General features: G+C 43.6%; 1 protein-coding gene across 1 annotated transcript in view; it reads left to right on the top strand.

Moving 5' to 3' along the window:
- The window catches only part of cntnap1 (contactin associated protein 1), a 39899-nt gene extending 17344 nt beyond the window's left edge, over window positions 1-22555 (top strand). The window contains exons 8-24 of the mRNA XM_088906024.1: window positions 168-429; window positions 862-1011; window positions 1686-1857; window positions 2507-2613; window positions 3431-3553; window positions 4026-4229; window positions 4925-5081; window positions 5378-5505; window positions 5727-5900; window positions 6232-6450; window positions 7647-7886; window positions 9231-9464; window positions 11105-11232; window positions 11829-11922; window positions 13232-13462; window positions 16539-16586; window positions 17741-22555. Coding sequence (XP_088762150.1) covers window positions 168-429; window positions 862-1011; window positions 1686-1857; window positions 2507-2613; window positions 3431-3553; window positions 4026-4229; window positions 4925-5081; window positions 5378-5505; window positions 5727-5900; window positions 6232-6450; window positions 7647-7886; window positions 9231-9464; window positions 11105-11232; window positions 11829-11922; window positions 13232-13462; window positions 16539-16586; window positions 17741-17937 — 2868 coding nt within the window. The 3' untranslated portion in view covers window positions 17938-22555. The remainder of the gene's footprint in view (window positions 1-167; window positions 430-861; window positions 1012-1685; window positions 1858-2506; window positions 2614-3430; window positions 3554-4025; window positions 4230-4924; window positions 5082-5377; window positions 5506-5726; window positions 5901-6231; window positions 6451-7646; window positions 7887-9230; window positions 9465-11104; window positions 11233-11828; window positions 11923-13231; window positions 13463-16538; window positions 16587-17740) is intronic.
- Window positions 22556-22613: the final 58 nt, after the last annotated feature.

Below are 22613 nucleotides of genomic sequence, written 5' to 3'. Positions count from 1 at the left end.
ACAAAATGTACCTTATATGGATAGGACTTGTAACCAGATTCTAGAGAGGCAGAATGTGTACAGTAGGCTTGCAGGTCTGTCTCTAGCTTTGTAGCCAGGGTGCAATTCGCCTTCTTACCCCGAGTTGGAATGAATCCTGGATGGCTGTTTCCTTTCCCCCCTCTTAGAAAACGATCCGCTACGCCTGTCAGGACATCCTGCTGAAGCCCGTAACGTTCGCAGGGATCAACAACTACCTCCAGGTTCCCGGGTTATACAGAAAGAGCCGAATGGCTGTCAAGTTCAAGTTCCGGTCCTGGGACTTCACTGGCCTGCTCATGTACACCAGATTTGCGGACAACCTCGGCTCCCTGGAGCTGGGCCTGAGTGAAGGCCAGGTCAACATCACCCTGATGCAGCCTGGGGTCAAGCAGCTGAAATTTGCTGCAGGTACCTCTCACCTGTCTCATTCGTAGAGAATCCTGATCAGTGTCTATGCTTTCATCCTACTCAGAGCTGCAGCAAAACCCCAGACACGCAATTAGTCATTTCACTGATCATTCTGATCATTCTGATCCTACGTACACCACAAGCTATAAATGCAGAAAGCAAAGCATTCCTGTTATTCTGCAATTTTTCAGCCTGGACTTTCATTTCAAACATCACGCTCTATATCATAAAATCCAGCATTTAAGGCCAGCCTTATGGATCTCCTTATGAGAGTTTTCCATGGTATTTTTTGTAGATTTTGCTTCCCTTAAACTATAAGCTCTCCTTAGTCTGAGTTTCCCAAAGATCATATTATTCTGTACTGCTCACTCTTATTGTGCGCCAGCGGATCCCACAGCAAACCTCTTTATGGTTTTGACATTGTGCCACCAGGATATCGTCTGAACGATGGATTCTGGCACACGGTGGATCTGGTGGCCAGAGATAACTCTGTGACGGTGATCATCGATGAGAACGAGGGCTCTCCTCTCCGGATCACCAGTGTCTTCACCATACGCACTGGTGACATTTACTATTTCGGAGGTGAGCGGAATAGCAGCGCACTGGCGGTTGGTTACCTTTGGGGGCTGAGGTAGAACAAAACCCTTTGGAATCTTTGGTCTTTCCATTCTGGAGTTCCACAGTTAAGGGACACTACTGGAGCAACACCGATCTCTTACATCAGAGGGATGACCTATATCCGCAGATAGTAATTCTGTACTCTGCAAAGAAATAGGTAAAGGTTTATTCCATGTCTTATTCCAGCAACTAGCATTAACAAGGTAAAAAAAAAATTATAAAAGACTGGACAAGTCCTATTTTGTCCTGTTGTCCTATATGTCCTATATTGCTAACAGAATACTAATTGGACAGTCTTATAAGTGGTTTATTGAAGGATCACAACACAGTACGGGTTGGTAGCTAGTTGCAAAAACTCACTGCTCTTGGTGTAAGACATGCATGCCGTTTTCATCTTGTTTTAGGGATCTGAATTCTTGTACCAAGTCCACTCATGGTAACCCTTGATTGAGTCTGAAGAGATTCAAATCTTTTATTACTATAGTCACTATATCTACTCAGTTTTTTATGTTGGTATTACACTTCAATCATATAACTAATGAACACATTGCTCTGCTGGAACTTGTTGGAAACTCTAGGGTTTAAATACCATTTGTTGGTGACGTCTCTGCTTGTATGGGTTTCTGTCTGGCTTTCAGGATGCCCCAAGGGAAATAATGGTGAAAGATGTGAGACCAAGCTCAAGGCTTTTCATGGCTGCATGCAGCAGATCTTCATCGATGGTGATCCTGTGGACATTGACATCATTCTGAAGTGGCGCCGGGGCCGGTACTCTGAGCTCCTGCTGGGCACCTGCGGAATCAGTGACCGGTAGGACAGGGACATGCAAGAGGTTGGGAATTATGGGAATTATGGGCGGTGGCACTGTGGCTAAGGATCTGCGCCTGTGGCTGGAAGGTTGCCGGTTCAAATCCCACAGCCAGCAGCGGAATCCTACTCCGTTGGGCCCCTGAGCAAGGCTGACCCTGCGCTCTGACCCCAAGCTTCTCTCCCTGTCTGTGTGTCCTATGGAGAGCAAGCTGGGGTGTGCAAAAAGACGAATTCCTAATGCAAGAAATCGTATATGGCCAATAAAGTGATCTTATCTAATCTTACTGCTTCCACATTGGCCAACCAACTCTGAGTGTGGTCTACAATAAGATCAGACGACCCACATAGATGTTCTTCTCTGTAGATCGGTAGAATACTTTGTTCTCCATGGATGTCTGTTTAAAACCTGTAGAAGATGCTAAAAGATTTTGAAACGCACCCATTGGTGGGGCTCAGGGAAGCTACTTTAGGCATGCCAGGCTGTTTGGTCCTGATCCTTTCAGGCCTTGTAACATCCTTCGAAATGCTTGAGTGGTCTTCAAGCAGCCGTGAAATATCAATCTGTTTGCACTTCCCCTCTCTGCAGTGAGTAATCACTCTCGCCTCTTCTTTTTGTTCCTCTCTTTCTCTGCGTCTGGGTCACCCCCAGGTGTACCCCGAACCTCTGTGAGCATGAGGGGAAGTGTATCCAGTCTTGGGATGACTTCATGTGTCTCTGTGACAATACGGGGTACAAAGGGGAGGTCTGCCATAAATGTGAGTGTACTGTACGTACTGTTGAGTTCTGTGTTTTCTTGGGGTGTCCTTGCCAAACCTTGGAAGAGCCACTGTTCCTTTTATCTTTTCCACAGAATGTTAGGTATCTAGTCCATATCACTTCACCACTGACATGTCATTGACTTTTGAGTTGTAAAAAATAACAGCATGCTACCATTTTTGCTCAACAGAAAATAATCTGTAGACAGTTTTATGGTATGACTGATTAATTGTTTTCAAACAGGAACTGTAATCTCTGCTGTGTCTTGCCATAGGTGAACGGTAAGACTGACACAGACTGCAGTTGGTTTTTTATGTAAAACTCCAAAAATACAACTGCCCCAAGATATCTTCTTTAAATATCATTATTAAACGACTAGCTAGCTATCTAAATTTAAAATTCCATGTGGAGTCGTATCATGAGTTTCTTATTTCTAAGCAGCAGGTAATGGTCTTGAGACCAGAGCCAGAGAATTAATCTGGCTCCATCTGGAGAGTTTTGCAGCAGCTTCATTTCTGCAGTTGGTAATCAGTAGAAGCAATATAGCAATTTAGATGCTCTTTGTACTGAAGTACTGCAGCTGAGCAGAGAAGAAGGGCTAAATGTTGAGCAGGCCTCAAGTACAGAAAGAGATTGTAATGCTGTTTATTTTTCTCCAGTCATTCCTAGAGTCATATATATCTTTTCCAACACTTTTTTGTTCCCGTTTTTTGGGTGTTATTGTATTTTCACATACTCGTTTTCAGTGTGTTCGAAGTCTGTTTCCTACATAAACGATGTGACCTGAGTGCAGCTCTTGCTTCCCTGTGCTCTCAGCGGTCTACAAAGAGTCATGTGAGGCGTACCGGCTCAACGGGAAGACGTCTTCAGGGAACTACACCATCGACCCGGACCTGAGCGGCCCGCTGAAGCCTTTTGTAGTCTACTGTAACATGAGAGGTAGGGATAACTCCCATCGGCTCCACTGGTCTGCCCAGGGCTGGATTGTGGTGTTCGTAGGCCCTTGGCACTTTCACTCCCAAATGTGCAAAAAGAGGGTTAAATGCCAATTGAATGACCTCGACTGACATGATGCACTTTAAGCTATTCTAATGCTGAACCACGTGATTGATGGAGCGAGTCGTGCGACCATTGCTTCGATTCTTCTAGTTTCTAGAACAGCCGCTGGAGAGCACGTGATTATTGACTTGGAGCACCTAGAGTCGATCGCAAGCATGGTGTTTCAGCTCGTTTTTCCTTAGTCACTAGTGTTTCCCTCCTTCGTAGGCCTTAAAAGTTTGGTAGGCCCTAGGCACTGTGCCTACAGTGTCTGATGGGGGAATTTGGCACTAGGTTTGCCCCCATACCTCCCCGCGCCCCTCCTGTGGCAGAAACAGGCCGTCCTGACGAGACGCCCCGCTCTGTCCCTTAGCGACCAAGGCCTGGACGGAAGTGAGGCACAGCAGGATCGTGGCCACCAAGGTAACGGGCTCCCGCGCCAACAGGCCCTACATCGGCGACGTGCAATACTACAACGCCTCCTGGGACGAAGTGACAGCTCTGGCCAACACCTCGAGCTACTGTGAGCAGTGGATTGACTACTCCTGCTACAAGTCGCGGCTCCTCAACACTCCTTGTAAGTCTGTTCACACTTCTGACCCTGTTCGGATTGGGACTCCTGGTAGTGAAGACGGGGCTTCATCTCCATACTCACTTTGGACTCCATTTATATTTTAAATGTTTACCATTGCTGTTCCTCTTAGTGTAGATTTTTCTCCGTTGAGAAAAAAGAAAACGGAGAGCAGACCGGCTTGTTCTGGGGCTCACTCAGTTCCTGGCGAATGCTGGGTTGGTTCTAGGGCTCTTGCTGTAATTTAAGCACACAGAAAAACCTACAATGCTATGTATTGTTGCAGGTGAATATTTAAATAGAACTGATCCATTTTTCCTAGAAAAAAAAAGCCATTCTAACTTGTTTGCTTCATTCGTTGGTGTTGCTTCACCAATTAGCAGTAATAAAGCTTTTAAAATGCACTTCGGAACTTATGCAGGTGTATCCAGTCTCAGCTCTGGAGGGCCAAGTGTGTTTGTGTGTTTTCATTCCAGCTCAGCACTTGCCCACCTCAATCAGCTCTTGATCGGCTTATTTGGACACAACTGCAAACAGTCCTCAGGTGCTGGTGCTCTAAAGAGAACTGAAAACTTGCAGACTCCGCAGGATCAGGAATCACAGCGCTAAGCAGTTGCATTCTGTGGATTTCTTTGGATTCTCACTGAAAGGAGCCCTTTTGGTTGACTGTGTCGATCATTTCAATCTCTATCCTTTCCCAGCTGGAAAGCCCTTCAGCTACTGGATTGGGCGTTATGGCGAGAGACACATGTACTGGGGAGGCTCCTTTCCTGGGATTCAGAAGTGTGGCTGTGGCATCAACAGGACTTGCACAGACATCAAGTTCTCCTGCAACTGCGACGCTGATTACAGGCAATGGTGAGAGGAAGACATGCAGTTCTGCCCAATTGCAACTGCATTTGGAATGAGATGCAGATCTGGAAATGGCTTTGTCCCCCTCCCCCGCCTTTTGTCCAGATTCTTGGTTTGTAGAAAAAAAAATTTCATCCACCAACCTTTCTGACGCGTGCATTTTTAATAAAGGATCGTCGGAGGGAACGTTTTGACTGGACGAAATTGATATCGTAGATCTGCCTCGACTCCAAGTGCACCCTTCTCAGCCGACACCCGAACGGTATTGGCAGTGTTCCTGATATTTCTGCCTCTCCACCCAGGCACTATGACAGGGGGCTGCTGAACTACAGGGATCACATGCCCGTGACTCAGGTGGTGGTTGGAGACACCAACAGGACCGGCTCTGAGGGCAAGTTCAGCGTTGGGCCACTGCGCTGCTTCGGAGATCGTAAGTCATGTCACAATGATCTATTACACAAAGGCAAAAAAGGCCATTTTGAATCTGAAAGAGTTACTTGGCGCTGTTAGGCAGTAGTTATTTTTCTGCAACCGATGTATTACTGTCCCCTGATATTGAGTCGGTGATATTTCTGATTGCCTGTGACCCCATGAAGTTTTGATCTCCTGCTGCTACAGAGCCGTTTTCTGTTGCTTTTTATTCCCCAACAGGAAACACCTGGAACACTGTGGCCTTCACAAAAGCCACGCACATGGTCTTCCCCACCTTCAGGCCCGGCACCAGCGCCGACATCACCTTTTACTTCAAGACCACATCCGATCACGGCGTCTTCCTGGAGAACTCTGACGACCGCCACCGCAACTTCATTCGAGTGGAGCTCAACAGTAAGGCGGCTTCTCCTCTTCCCCCAGCTTAGAGAAGGCAAATCAAGGCAAAGCAAACGTCCGATCTTTTCAGAAGCAAAGGGCAGTAAACGCTCTAAACATACCGTATTCACAAAGCAGATGAGATCATCATTTTTAGGTCAACAGGCAACATTTTGTTTAAACCTTAATAAGGCGATAATTAGATGTTGTGCATGTAAATTCCTTTTCCTGTAATTGTTGAGAGCATGTTGCACTCAGGAACCTTTCCGAAGAAAAAAACCTAGCAGCTTCTTCACCTTCCTCCGGTTCTCCATAACGGTCTAATCAGCCGCCTTGTTCTGTGATTAAGGCACCACGGAGCTGCTTTTCATCTTCAGCGTGGGCGATGGAATCATCAACGTGACCCTCAAGTCGCCCTGGCACCTGAACGACGACGAATGGCACCACGTCAAGGCTGAGATTAACGTGAAGCTGGCCCGGCTGAAGGTGGACTACCAGCCCTGGGCTGTGCGCAGATTCCCACCCCAGACCTATGTCACCATGGAGTTCACCAAGCCTCTCTTTGTGGGTGCGTCTGGGGCGGAAAACTTTCATTCATGAGCAGTGCTTCACTGCTGCAGCAGGGCATGTCTGGACTACCTATTGCAAGGCAAGATTTAGGGGCAGGCAGATACACTGTACAATTAAGCTGATGTATGTAACATTTTACCAACTAAAAGTCTCTACCTGAATTGTATTGCTGAAACAGAAAAGCTAGTAGATAAATCCTTGAATTTGTACAGTTTTTTGCCCAGAAGGGGAGGGGACTTCCTTCTCCACTGAAGTACAGCATTACCTGGGTGCCCCAACCTACTATATACAACATGAGGTGGAAAATAGTGAAAACCGCCTTTTCAATTCAAGTGCATGGCAAATTTATCAGCTATTCAAGTCTGAAAGGGAGTTTAGCCAGGGGTTAGCACAACCGTTCTTACAAATCGTCCAAAAGGTGACCTTTACTAACCACAAGTACTCAGGAGTTTGGTTAATTTTCAACCCTGAAGGATGGCTTTTCCTTCAGCACACTGCCCCCCATGACGATGCTGGGGCATTTGGAATTTAGGAAATTAGAGTGTTTAGGAATTTCTTTTTCTAAAAGGAGGAAAGACACCAACTGGTCTACCAACATCACATTTTTGACAGATGTTCCTTGAAAGACATATTCTACATGCCAAGTATATAACATATGATACATGGTATTGTTGTAGCACAGTGTACTCAAAATAAGTTAAAAACACAGAATATACAAAACATTTTAATGTTGATTAGAAATGACAGATTTGGAACCAGGGTTTATCTCTTTCTTAATAAAACAACAAGTTCCGAGATATGTTGAAATGAGTGTGTGTACAGGTAACTCAGGGATTTCATGTTCCACCAGGAGAACAGAATTGCTGGTATCCGACACAAACTGTTGCAGACACCCCTTATTTGTATGTATTTTATACTTATTCATAATACAATTAAGCTTTTGTTTGAAAAAAAAAGTATATGAAAGTACAATAAAACACAACATTTAACAAGTCCATTTTGTGCCTTAGTCCTCTAAGGCAGAAAATTAATGTATAGTTACCTACAAGTTTTTTCAAAGAGAGGTTAATTGTATTTAAACAGAAAGCGCCGAAATTCTGTGCTTTTTCCACCTAAACCTACATGCCTTAGCAATTTAGTGTACAATTAAAGTGTCACTGAAGTGCAAAGGCTTGGCTTGTCTCTTCCAATCAGGTGCCGCCGAGCACAAGCTCAGAGCCTACCTTGGCTGTCTCCGGGGGTTACGGATGAATGGGGTGACCCTTGACCTGGAAGGGAAAGTCAGCGATAAGGAGGGGATCAGGCTGAACTGTACAGGCCAGTGCCTGAACGCCACAGTGCCCTGCAGGAATGGGGGCCGATGCGTGGAGAAATATGGACACTACTTGTGCGACTGCAACAGCACTGCCTTCGAAGGGTTCTACTGTTCCAAAGGTAAAGACTTCTCTGTGCTCTGCAGCCCTTACAAGCTACTTTTTAAAAAGCGTTTACAGCCACCAGAGAAAGCTAGAAGTGCCTGACTCACTGCAAACAATCTGAACAGTGTCAGTACATTGTCTGAGGAATTAGACTCCTTCCTGAAAATCACATTCTGGGCTCACTGGTTTGTGTTCCAGAACTGTGACTTGCAACTTTCCTGAGATAAGGATCTGCTGTACATTTCATTTCTACTACAGCACTTTCTTATCGGCCTCCTTTAATCTCTGAGGAGGCACTGTGCACTTCATGTGTCCCTGTGGGTTCTGCTGCATGCTCTGTTGTGGGTATTTTTGTGGGCAACATGCCAGTAATTGTGAAAGAAGACTCTCCTGAGCAGAATTTTATATTTTAGTTAGTTCAGCTTATTCAGTATAAAACGTCTGCAGAAACTTTAGAATAGGGAATAATAATTAATTTATAAACCTCTCAAAACATAATATAATAAGAGAAGAGTAATACAGTCTCAATAACCCTGTACTAAGAGAAACTTAGTAATGATTAAGTGCATTATCATATTATTAATTGTATTAATAACATTGACAATAGCTGGAGTCAAATATTTGTCATTTGTAAATATTTTATTCATTGCTACATATAAAGTGCGATTTATGCTCATTAAAATCGTATACCAGCCCGCATTTGTGCATGAAGTCAATAATTTGAAGTGAATACATTCATTGTTACAATGGAGACACATTAAATTAAAAAGCAGAAACACAGGGTAACAAACCCTCTGTTCACTGCTGGGCTGAGGAGGTGAAAAGTTTCCCCATTTTTTTCTGGGGACCCACTGGACAGTCTCTGAACACCCCAAGAGACTAAAATCGTGACCTGAAGGATCAAGTCAAAATAAACTACAGTACATATTTTCTATATTATAGATATTATACACACTGTAAATCTGGGTGTGCACAATACACCAGAAGTGACAGCAATAACTGTTTGCCAGTTAAAATAAGAACTTCTCAAACTTCTTGATCAAGTATTCAGTCACCTCAAACTTTTTGATTTCTAAATCATATCCAGCAGAACCTGTGAAAGTGAATACTTACCCCCTTGTGCTGTTGCTAGTTCACATAAACCTTCAAAAAACCAGTTTGCTCTGGAGTGAAAAAAATGAATGACTCCATCTGGCGCCCAGATAAATCTTCGGTTCATGGAAGGAATGATGATGCCCTGAGAAAACAGACAACAGATCTCAGATGTAAACACTGCTGAACCCACTAACAGTTCTGGCCCTTCTGTGATCCAGATTTGTGGAATCCTTACCTGGAATTTTCTCTTTTTTTCTTTTGCCAGACATTGGAGGCTACTTCGGGCCCGGAACCTGGCTGCGCTACAATATCCGCACGGAGGCGATTTCGGAGGACGCGCGGTTCGCCAACACGCTGGACCCCTACAACTTCAGCCTGGGCTACAACCAGACCAGCGAGGAGATCGAGCTGAGCTTCAGCACCACCGAGAAGCCGGCTGTGCTTTTTTACGTCAGCTCCTTCGGAAAGGACTTCATCGCCATCATCCTCAAAAACGATGGTAACTGGGACGCGGTGCACAGCCCCCCGCCAGCATCAACACTCCACACCCCCACTCACTCCGACTCCCCACGCTGATCTCTAGCCACTGCTAGTTTAGAATAAGAACATAAGAAGGGCGACACTATTCATATGTTCTTATTAGAAATTAAATGTGAATAATGAGTGAGATGTGTTGGAATGACTTTAAGAATGATGGCATTACCTATCTATCCATCCATTCTCTAATGTGCTTCATCTATTTCAGGGGCGCAGGGGAGCTGGAGCCTATCCCAGCAAGCAGGGGGCACAAGGCAGGATACACCCTGGACAGGACGCCAGTCCATCACAGGGCAGACACAGACACACACATACTGTACAGTACACACTAGCATCAGGGCCAGTTTTCCCAGACCTACCTACCAGTAGGTCTTTGGACTGTGGGAAGAAACCTGAGCACCAGGAGGAAGTCCACGAGAACACAGGGAGAACATACAAACTCCACACAGACACAACCCCCAGGTCTGGAATTGAACCCAGAACCCCAGGGCTCCAGCGCTGTGAGGTAGCAATGCTAACTACTGTTCCACTGGGCTGCCTGGCATTTTCTATAGAAACAGAAAATAAGTAGTATGTTTTCAAACTTGTGGCACAGTCATAGTGATCAAACTGGTGCAGACTGGAAGTCAATATGACAATGATCAGTTCTGTTCAATCATTTCTGAGAAACCCATTTCTCCTCCCAGCTACCGTAGGCCTGCTGGTGGAACACAAAGACATGAAAACTGCATGCGTCATCCCAGGCTCATACTGTCAGGCCATCTGCTGCTCTTTCACACTGTGAGCCTGATGCGCCAGCAGCAGAGTTAAAACCTCGAGCAGCACACCCACAGGCTGTCAGGTGTTGGACAAACCACAGTAGCTGATTGTGCAAGGAGGGCAGAGAAAACACAAATCCAGTTCAAACCTACCGGCAGTAGTGTGGAATTGTACTTGTGGCTCCAGACCAAAGGGTCGTTGGTTTGTTGTGGGAAAGATAATTCTCAGGACCCAGAATATGGAAAATCTCCTGTTTTATTTACTGCAACTGTTGTAGCTGCAGCTTAACTGGTTTTCACCCTCTAAGGCTCACGTGAAGAGATTACTACCCAGCCCACTGCCTCCAGACCTGAAAGTTTTACAACATATTGGGGTTACCGTAGCATGATAGCTACAGAATGCAAGTTTTCTGTGACTTATATTCATTACCTGTTAGAATTTGTGCTAAAGCTATATTTCTTGAAGGGGCTAAGGGGTTGAGGCCCATATCTGGTCATCTTCCAGCTTCTCCTAGCAGACCTCTGACCTTCTCTGGCCAGTGTGTGGACACCTAGGAAAGGCCCCTCCTATCTATCTGGTGTTGCACTACCATTCAGTCCTTTATCTGGAAAGACACGGGTTTATACCACATTGTTTAATGGCAGCCTCTTCCTGCTGCACCACAGAATCCATAAACGGTTCTTAATTCACTTTATCTGGTGAATTAAGAAACGGGAGTATACTTACCTTTTCTCGTTCTTCTCTGTGACAGAGGTTGTTGGGGCTCGGACATAAACAAAGGGCAGATCACCAGGTGGATTTAAACTAAACGAGTCCTGAAGCTTTTTTGTTACCCTCCTCCAGGTAGCCTGGATTTGAAATACAGGCTGGGATTATTCGCCCATACATACCTCGTGTCCTCAAGGAACCTGGCTGATGGGTACCCTCACATTGTGAACATTACCAGGACGGACAGATACATCCGCATTCAGGTACAGACCAGCGGCTCCGCAGTCGTCCACACCAGTTATAGGTCTCAAGTGTGGGACTCGCTGCAAGGGAATATCCCTCAGAGCTTTACAGCCCCAGGGCTAAATGTACACGGACTGAGCATACCTCATTCTCTGAGATTCGTTTGAAAAGGCCCACGATTAATGGCCCACAGAAAATAATGAGATACAATTAGAAAAGGAAGATTGTGTTTTTTATTAATTAAAATATCTGCAGGAGACTTGCTGTGGGTTATGTTTGTAGTTTGTGGAGCTATTATTCTTTAATATTCCTAAAATAATATAGTAGTATGTAATATATTATAACAATTTAATGTCCTTCTATTTGATCTTCACCATTCTTCCATGCATGTATTTTCCTAATCTCTTTACTGCCAAGTCCATCCTTCACTATTACATCATAATCCTAATCCTTAGTTAGTCTTAAAATTTGAAAATTTTTAAATTGCAATCGAAGAGGCTTCTGGTCCCACCCAAGACCACTCCAGTCTCGCGCAAAATTCATTCCTCAATTTGCCATTGCTTTCCCCTGGGTGTTCTTCTGAGCTGTTTCGTCCTGTTTCGTGTTTAAATTGCAGGTGGATTACACAGCCCCCATCTGGGAAGCCATCCCTGTGCTGCAAGAAACCAAATTTGACTCCCCGAAGTCCCTCTTTCTTGGAAGGGTGATGGGTAAGATGCACCCCCAAAATGACTGTGACCATTGCCACCTTCAGCTCTGCTTTGTCCAAGGTCCATTCACAGATTCCCATCTTCTGCTCCTTGAGTCTGAGCAGACTTCTTCATTTCATCTTCCCATCTTCCACATGGCCTCCCTGTTGGTCTACTGTTTTCCCCTAGGTGTCCAGGTTGTGCTTTGTCCAATACTGATTCCATTCATTCTTACATTCGGGATTCAGCCTTCACATCCATATTGGAACACTGCTGGGTAACTTCATAAGCCTCTAGTCCTGAGGAATATTCCAGGACAAGGTGGAATTTTAAATTTAATAATAATAATAATAATAATAATAATTGCTTACACTTATATAGCGCTTTTCTGGACACTCCACTCAAAGCGCTTTACAGGTAATGGGGATCCACCACCACCAGTGTGCAGCCCAGACTGGATGATGCGACTGCAGTCATAGTGCGCCAGAACGCTCCCCACACACCAGCTCTCAGTGGGGAGGAGAGCAGAGTAATGTAGCCAATTCATAGAGGGGGATTATTAGGAGGCCATGATTGGTAAAGGCCAATGGGAAATTTGGCCAGGACGCCGGGGTTACACCCCTACTCTTTTCGAGAAACGCCCTGGGATTTTTAACGACCACAGAGAGTCAGGACCTCGGTTTTACGTCTCATCCGAAGGACGGCGCCTGTTTACAGTATAGTGCCCCCGGCTAATGGCTCATTGGTGTTACTTGTTGGATGTGATGGAGTAATGACATCCCTATTAGTATGGTAAAATGTTGAGAGCACATATGCAACTGAGTCCCACACTTCGCACAGGGCCTCACACAGACAAGTGACGTCAAAGCCGTGGATCCTGGAGCCTGGTGTTGAATTCTGTTGTGGAGGGAGGCCTGACCTTCTGGCATACTCCAGCAGAGTTCTGTGCTGTCTGGGAGGTGCTGCTTTGTTATACAAAGGATGCTGGGAGAATTACCTGGTTCAGGGAAGCAGGGGCCTGAGCGCCGAGCTGTGCTGATTTAGCTGCATATTGGGAAAAGCAAAACCCATTGGACTTTTGTGTTTAGGCATACTGTGCTGTACATGAAAAACCAGAGAATTCCTGAAAGTTGTACCATCATTGAGGCAGAGGAGCTACTACAATTATTTTTGGCATTGTACTGCACTTATTTCATGTCGGTTTGTAATGAAATGGTAGCGTAGATGCACCAGTAGAGGACTGTATCTCACAGGCACCAGAGAAGGGAACAGTTACGGGTGTGAACTGATAACCTTTGGGTTTTTGTTCCTGTTTGGTTCCGAACTGCAGAGGTGGGCGAGGTCGACTACGAAGTCCAGCGGCACAACTCCCCGGGTCTGATCGGCTGCCTGTCGGGGGTGCGCTTCAATAACATCGCCCCACTCAAGTTCTACTTCAGACCCAACGGCACCGAGTTCAACCTCACCGTGCAGGGAGAGCTGGTGGAGTCCAACTGCGGCACCTTCCCCCCGGTCCTCCCCCCCATCCCGCTGGAGGCCGACCCCTGGTACAGCGGACCCGGTGAGGCTCCTCCCGCTCCACCAGGAGCGATGCATTTCCTAAGCAAACACGCGAAGCCTTTGAACAGAGGGAATCGGCTCTGGAGACGAGGAAATGAATATTTGCATTTTGTCGTATTTTTAAAATCCCAAGTTTGGGATTTTATTTCACTTACAAAATACCACAGTTAAAGCTCCAAAATGTTTAAGAGTTGGGAGCGAGAAGTTCAAATTAATCTTATTAAGACAATGAAGGGTCTGATGGTATCACTGAGGGCTCGGCTAGAATACAGACCAACAGGTTTGTGGGTCAGCAGGACCAGGAACTTCTAAAGGAACGGTGTGGATGTTTTTCGAGTTGATCTGTGTCCACAAGACTCAGCTGTGGCTCACAAAGCTGCTGAACACCTCCTGCCAAGATGGTCTCAATGAACGTGCAGCAGTGTCACGCTGGAATCCAACGGCTGCAGACCAGGGGGATCGTGTAGAGTAATAACATGCTCATGTTTTAGTTATTGAGCCACAGTATCGGGTTTACTAAGCTACTCACTTGAAAAATCACATGTGCACTGTATTGCTTCACTGTAATAGTTGTACTTCTCTTACTCTGGATCTTTCCCAATTGTGCCTCACTTGTATCTCGTTGCAGTTTTTATTGGATTGATTATGGGCATTAAGAGGATCTTCAGGCTTAACAGCAGCTCACCTGATCCAATAAGATTTCTCTTTAGCACTAATTAGAATCAAGTGGCACAATAAATCAGAACATGACCTGCTCTCCGAAATCTAGGCTGTCCAAGGCTAATGCTCAGTGTTTTTTCAATTTATTAATTTCTCTCAGTTTATTTGAGCCATAACCATTAATTATGATCCAGATATTTATACATTACTTCCAATCAACTGTAATTCACAGGTTATTGGTCAGTCAGACAGGACAGTTGCTCAAATAAAGGGAATCCAATCATCTCAGAATTACTTAATTGATCAGATCACAATCCAAGCATGTAAAAAGTGTGCCGGTTTAATGTCTCCTTGCATACAGGAGCAGGCATGGAGATCTATGAAGTAGACCTTTGCTGCTTGGCTTGCAGCATTTATTTCTGTTTTTATGATGTCTCAGGCCCTAATGGCTGAAGGAAACCAATTAAGTGAATAAGAACTCAGATCAGCTGTGTTTTCCAGGTCTTAATGAGGTGTTAATTGAAAGACGCCTCAAAATCATGCAGGAACCCAACACTCCAGAACTGGAGTTCCTCATTCCTGTTATCTTAAATCTGCTTTATCTATAAATGGAGATTTCATCTGTTCACTTCTTTAATATTTGCATTCATTGCATATGCACTAATGAAAACAATACTGTTTGAAAGGTTTTGTGTACAATGCAATGACACATCAGAAAGATGAAATTCCAGAATAATGACAATAATAAAACATGTTTTAGTGAAATGAGTATGCATAATCAGTGATGCTATTAGCACTTAGAGGCTCTAACTCTTTAAAGGGGAACTCCAACACTATTTAATCGGCATTGATGAGTGCATTTCAAACCACAATAAAAATAAAATGTACACAGTAACTTGTAAAACCTCCAATTTACATCACAAAATAGACATTGTTTCCAGGTACCATAAGTGCAGCGTCATGTTCTGAGAACGAGGTACCAAAACTTCCAGTGAAGTGAGGTGGCCCTATTACATTGTAAACAAGCAGGCTTTTGAATCCATCTCTTTTAGTCCAATAGAAGTATTGCTCTCGAGATGGTTTTGGCAATAAAAGGAACTTGTTAACGCTGCATGCAGATCATGTTGGAAACTTTCTGTAGTGAAATTTCTGCTGCATAACCTGCACTTATTCACTCGTACATCACATTACACTAATCGTTACAGTGACTAGTGAGCAGGAAGGGCCACATCACGTCACAATTTGTGAGAACTGTGATGAAGACCAGAGATTTACGACAACATGGCAACTTAAAATACTTTCATAAAGTTCACGGTTTTGTGCTTAATTCAATATCTGTAAAAAATTTCTATGCCATCAATTAATGTATTTTGTTACCGAGATGTAATAAATGGTCTGAGAAATTGGGACTGCAGTTCCCCTTTAATGCAGAGATCTCAGCAGGATTTCCTCTACAGTCCGTAATTCTCTGTGTGTTTGTGTGCTGAGAGGCAGAGAGAGCTTAACTCTCCTTTTCACCTGCTGGAGCTGTCTGGCTTTTCCCAGCCACCCCACAGGTCGCAGCCAGGCCACACAAGGAGAGCGTAGGCAGGAATCCAGCCTTAAGAACGTCTGGGCTTCAGTGCACTTGCTTTACCTGCTGTCTCTCCACTTCAATCCCTCTGCCTGTCAATAGCTCAGTCATGCCTTAAGCTGGAACCATCCCAAGCACAGTGTCAGTCTGCTGTGTCACATCAAGCTGTGGTCTTTTTCCCTTGTCCTGTTCCATTTCTCTGTTGGACCAGGGCAAAGGTTTAAATGAAGCAAGTCAAAGGGATGCGTTATTTAAAGGGCATACAAATAAGGGATTTAGAAAAAAATCATGTTGTGCCTAACATCAGATTTTTTTTAAAATAATGATTTACCAACATGCCCCCACCACCCTGCGCTGAGCTCCATACACAACACAAACAGGTGTTCTAACAGCAATGCCGTAAGAATCATTAATGGTCCCCTCTTAATCCAACGCATTCGGTTCTGAAAACTGTCCTATAACCTAGCACGATCACTGTAAATGATCTGCAAACTGACAATAAATTGTGCAAGTTTAGCATTGACACTCTGGAAATAAAAGGAAGTGAATATTCAAATATGCAGCCAATGCTGTAGAAAAAGTATAAAGTTTCTATTTGATGTGGTCTCTACTGACTTGCATTGCATGCCATTTTGACATTTTAGTATATAAACATCTTCATATCTGACCTATATCTCTATGTCAGTTTGTGCAAGAACTTTGAATTAATTATGATAAGCATGTAGACCGTATTAGTGACATAACAGTAATCTGTCCATCCGGAATCCCCACCCCCTTAGAAAGAGTTGACAGTAAATGTCCTTCCTCTACATTGCAAAGCTAATATTTTTTTCTATCATTTCAGTCTTCCATTACATCCATGACGACACCCCCAGTGGCCCCGTCCTCGCACGTAAGTTGCAGTGTGCAGAAAGTCACGCTCCATATTTAGACCACTGAGCACAGAACCTCTGTGTTTGCAGCTGTGCAATGTTACTCATACTTTCTGTTCGACATGGATATGTTGCTTCAGAAATATTCAACCCGGCTGTGCAGTTTCCTTGAGCAAGTAATGTGAAGAAACTCAGTGTCCTGGCACTTTAAGCTGCTCTCTGTACCGGCTGTCCATTAAATCCTCCTGTGTGTTTTCTTCATTGACCTCAGGTAGTCTGTCAGATACTGACACAGTTCCCCTTGCCTAGTATTTTCACTGTAAAATCTAAATCCTCTTATAGCGTAATCTAAAAACAGATGGGGACATAACACAAACAACTGAAAGCTGGCTTTTATGTATAGACATACACATCAAGCAACTGCATCTGTATAGCCTCTCCACTGTTCCTAATAGCAAATAAAACAGATAATGCTTATTACACATGATTAAAGACACAGTATATTCCACAAAGTCTTAAATTTGAGCAGTTTAATAGGCACTTTTCTTGCATACACCTGTACTGAGCTGCCAGTTGTGTCAGTCTGTACTAGCTACCTGTGAACAAGATTGCCCGACCAGCATGCAACTAGCAGGTTTGTGGATGTAATGCAGTTGAATTTATAAGTTCATGGAAAAGAAAAAGACATTGAAACCAAAGAATCAAATACTGGCCTCCTCTCAGTGACAATCTCAATGAACATCAACACTGAGCACAGAACTCTGCAGCCCTGGAGAGCTCAAATAAGAGCCACTAAGGTTAATATCCTTTCTCCAAGGTGCCTCAGTTTGGTTTGGCTTAAAAGCTTTTGGTTTAAAAGCTTCCCCACTCTCACACAGAAGACATCGGTAGGGTGCACAGAAGTATTCAAAATTGGAAAGGTATCAACAAGCTAATTCAACGACTTCAGGATCAACGAAGAAACTAGGACCTTGGATCACAAATGGAAATTAAGAAGTAGTGCACCTAGGGTAGACTTCTCCTCATGAAGATGAGTGGATTCCAATAGATCGTTGAAGAATTGGCTGGATATGACCTTTGCAATATTGATATTTAGCACCTAGTTACCAAGTCGGGCCCAGCCCTTCTCTCCTGTGTATCTGCTTATCGCTCTTTTCTCCTTCGTCTCTTCCAGTCATTATCATCCTGCTCCTGCTCCTTCTTTTCGGGGTGCCGTTTGCTCTGTACATGTACCTGTACCGCTACAAAGGGACCTACCACACCAACGAGCCCAAGACCGTGGAGTCCCCCAGCAGCGCCAAGCCCCTGACCGAGCCGCCCAGGAAGGAGAAAAACCTGCCCAAAATCCAAGAGGAGGCCAGGAGTGAATAACTGCTCGCCGCCTGGGTGGAGAGAGGGTTTCAGGAACACTAATGCCTGTTAATGTTTTCTTTGTCCTCCCCCCCCCCCCAACACAGGTTTATTTACAAGTCAGACACAAGGTTTATACTGGATCTCTGGTGTGGGAGTGTTACACAGCGGAGCTGCGGGAATTGTTTAGTGAGAGCTTGAGAGAAAAGGTGAAAACGAATCCCATCCTTCACTACAGGGCTGACCAACAGAAGTGCCTGAATGAACATTCTTAACATGACCTTTAATGCACATGCTCTAATATTTCCTACCTTGCACCAACTAGGTAATTCAGACACATTGGTATGGTGTCATGTAGTTTGCCCAGGTTGCAACTTGGATGACTTTCAGAGCTTTCAGTGCTCTGTCCGGTCTTCCAAGTCCTCAGAAACTCTGTCTGGTCTCTCCCATTGCCTCCAGCCTGCATGGCAGAGGAGGGAATACAATACTGGTGCTCTCAAGCTGGAGGAAGCTTCACAAAACTCATATTAACATAGCAACTACCGAATGCTGAAAAAAATACCAATACAAAAGAATCATTAAGCAATGTGTATGAAACTCCTCCTACCATAACCTGGGAATGTTTAGTCATGTAGAGCCATATCCAATTCTACAAAAACATGTGTGAATACCTACAGTATAGTGCTTATGTCCCCTCTGCTCTTTTGAGTTTCAAGGGACCCAAACTTGCCTGTGATTTATGTGAACATTTTGCAGTGAGATGGCTGGAATTTTGTTTAATTATTGGGATCTCTTTTTGTGTTCAAAACAAGTCCATGAGGTTTGTTTTCTCTCAATAGGCAGTTAGTAGGATAAGCTACACCCCAGAATGACCAGAGGTGAGTTCTGGATTTGTGTCCATCAATTGCACAAGTGCTGTAACTGGCCCAATAATTACTGTACCTTTAGGCATCTCTGAGCAGGCTTTTCGAAGACCAGTTCACATCCATCTGCTGGATCTTTCTCAGGTGCCATTAGAATTCTTGGCACTTAATCTCAGCGGCCAAGTGAGCACTGTCTCCAAGCACTCTGACGCAGCCTGTCTCATCATACTTGAATCACAGTCTCAAGTAGCGCTTGAAAATGATGAGGAACTTCAGGCTGGTCTCATGTCTGCAGTCCAGTCAGCTGGGAGGGCGTGGGCCTTCAACTGGGAATTATTCCAAGGATATTGTTAAAGTCTTGCTTCTACTCTGGATGAGCAAGACTTCCAAGTTTTAGTTAGCAGAAATGTTGGTATCACTGAGCTGATCTCACATTTGAAAAGAAAAACAACCAATATCTTAATCTGTGGGGACTTGACAAAGCTAGGTAATTGGGGCATCACTCTCCCTAGCTGTGCTGCGGCTGTTGACAGCGATTAATAATTATCTGACCGAATTCGAGGACAACGACTGGGCCAAGATAACCTGAAACAGAAATGTCAAACTGGTGGATAATGGCAGCCCTGTAGTATGTGATGCAGATTACTGTATGTCTTTTCAGGACTCCATTTGATTTAGACCAGAAAGACGCGTGACCCAGGTGCAGAGAGGGTTGTGCAGATGTGCTGCACTGTTCTGTAACCCAAATCTGTTCTGTTTAACGTTATTTGCAGTTTAATATTTTTAAAATGCTAACTGGAGGCCGAGGGGTCTGTGCTACTTAAGAGGGTCCAGGAGCCCCTGTCAGTACATGCTGGACTCTGAGACTCCAGCTCAGAAGACAAACTGCCAAGACCCAGAAAAGTACAGTAAAAATGCCTGCTCATGATATCGTCAAGGTATCTATCAGAAGACACTGTTTTTTTTAATATACAGTAGGCGATCACAGTCATGTAAATGTCTGCCTTTTACCCTGCTTTGATAGACTGATAGTATTTAGGGCGCTGCTTCTTAGCTGTTTAAACAGAAGGATCATAACCAAAGCCTAGAGAAATAAAAAAAGAACATAATGCTGTGCTATTTGAGCCAATATGTACTGTGTTGTTGAGAAATCATGAAATTTTTAGCTATGCATATTAAGGCATGTGATCTGCACTTTGCATTGCAATGCAACAAGCTACTGCTTCAGCACAATCACCTCAGAAGTATTTTAGCAGTTTTGTTTGCAAATTCTAAAACTATATTATATATAAATACTATATAAATAAAGTGTATATCATTTTTTAATGTACTGGTTTATATAAAAAGTCATAAAATCTTGAATGTACGTTTGTGCTGTTACTGTGATGTGAGACGGTGGATGCACTATAACGGTCTCTGTCCCAATGTTTTCCATGTCCTTCAGAAAAAAGACAATTAAATGCCCTTTCCACCGATACTAAGCCTCAATTCTGACCGTTTCAGAATTTTTGCTTCAGAGAATATAACCAAGTCTGAAATTTTAAGCAGCCGTGAAACTACTGCGGAATTGTGCTAGTCTTTTTGTGGCTATGTTTTTAACTGAAAAAACACTTTTTCCTTTATGCCTCAGCATAATTGTTTTTTTTTTAATGAATTAGTAGTTACAATAGTGCTCATGAATGCACAATTTAGATTTACTGGAACTAAAACACACTGCAGTAAGGAGCTACTGTATATAGTCTTGTCTATCAATTGGAATTGAAATAGAAAAACTGTGAAATTCAGATTCCAGTCTTAACCAAGCTGAAATATCTAATAATCTAATTAAAAGAGTAATAGACATATAGCACAAAGTAAAACTGTGACTTAATTCAATAACTTTCCTTAAGCCATAACTGCTCTACATTTCAGAGGTCCTTATCTTAATGATCGTTACATCAGTAAATCAGGATCAGACTCAGAAAGCAAAAAGCAAAGGAAGAGACTAGGGCCTCCAACCCAGAACCTAGAGAGCTACAATCCAGCACGTTTTAAAGGTCACCATTAAATTACTGTTTATTAAAAGATTTGGAACTTAGTTGTGATCAGTTAGGCAGGTGATTTGTTAAAGTAAGCCATTTAGTGATCAGCTGGGAGCAACATGTAAGTTCTCTTCAAACTTCAAAGAGATTTCTCTCAATCGAACAGATTACTTGCAACATTCATCAATAATTTCTGGGTGTTCCCAGTCAGTAGACAAAGGTGACCTATAAAACTTGTCGGACTGGGACTCTTCAGGACCAGGCTTGGAGATCCAATCTTAAAATCATCCAGCTTTTAATTGATATTGCCGTTCCAGGAGCCCTTGCTACACTTTTCCACTGTCCTGTTTTCTATCAACATGAGCTCTGTTACTAAGGAGAACCTTTATTGAATTAATAATTTAACTAATTAGAGTAATTATACAGCTTTTGAGTCTTAACCTACAAAAGATCCCTCAAGAAATTCAAAATTATAATATGTAGCTTAAAAGCTGCAAACTAGCAATTAACAATGATGACAAGCGTCCAGTTAAGCAGAGTAGTTCAATTGTGGGTTTAATTAACAGTTCTCAGCTGGAAAGAAAAGACAAGTGGACACTAGAGTCACTAGGATCATAATTCAGAAGTACAGTATATAGCTTCAAATAAGCATATCTTATCCCCATCAAAACACAAGTGTTATTGAAAGACATTCAAAAGCAGAACTTTGTTCCATTTTTGCTGACTTTGGTAAAAATAAACCATCCTGTCCAGCAAGAAAAGAAACTGGAGAGTTTTGTCACTGTATATACAGTACTTGATTGGGGCTGAGAGTAAAAACAGGAAAATCTGTTGAAGCAGAGGACTGTCCGACACATCTGTAGTGACGAGGCACTTTGTGCTTTTTGTCTTACCCTGTGTCAGCAAGTTGAGTAATCGTGTACAAAACTGAAAAATCAGCTTGGCGGAAACTAACACTTCTCATCACGTGCTTTTACACATCAGTCAAGTTTTTGATTTGTATTTTTGTTTACATCGAATGCATGTATTCTTGAACAACAGCAAAGCACTAGGTTCTGCCCACACGACACTGTGACCAAGAATGTCTCCTCACACTGTGTGCGCGCGCTTAAGTGCACCGAGAGCAAATTGTATCTACAATCAACACTGAACTGCACATAAGAGCGCAACACTTACACCATGTGGCATCAATGACCCACATAAAAAGTGCTGAAACGTTTTTATATCGGCTTGTCAGACAAGGAGGCTAATGAGGCTGCAGGACGTAGTCTGTAATGAGAGCAGAGACGCCCGAGGAGAGAGGTTTCTGCAAGCTGGGAGGCGGTGGGGATGAGGTCTCACAGCTGGATTGGATGTCCATCCAATGTGGAGTTTAAATGGAAGAACATTATGTTTTTATTGGGGCAGCAAAGTTTCTCCCAACGTAAACGCACTCACTAGTAAAAGGAAACAGCTTTTAATAATTTGGGGGTGAGGGAAATCCGGTGCTTCCTTTTTATGTGCAAAGACATTTTTTTTCTTTTCACTGTGGGTTCTACTGCCACCATGTGGGGCAAGCGAGACATGCACACCAGTCTAAAGTAGTAACTGGGCTACGCTGAGGGATACGTTATCATGTAGTAGTCCTGCGTTTTGCTGCATCGCTTGGAAAACACAATTGTAAATGTCCATTGTAAATGACCATAACTACAAAAATGAAAACAAGCTTGTATGAGTATAAAGAAACTGGCATTTCAATAAAGAAGCGTGAAGGAACCGTGTGATGTCTATTACCTGCATGTGTTTGTTTGAACAGGTAGCAAAGTCTCGCCTA

The sequence above is a fragment of the Atractosteus spatula genome, chromosome 26 (assembly GCF_055471065.1).
Source record: "Atractosteus spatula isolate fAtrSpa1 chromosome 26, fAtrSpa1.hap1, whole genome shotgun sequence".
NCBI classification, from domain to species: Eukaryota; Metazoa; Chordata; class Actinopteri; order Semionotiformes; family Lepisosteidae; genus Atractosteus; species Atractosteus spatula.
This window is presented reverse-complemented; position numbering and strand designations above follow the sequence as displayed.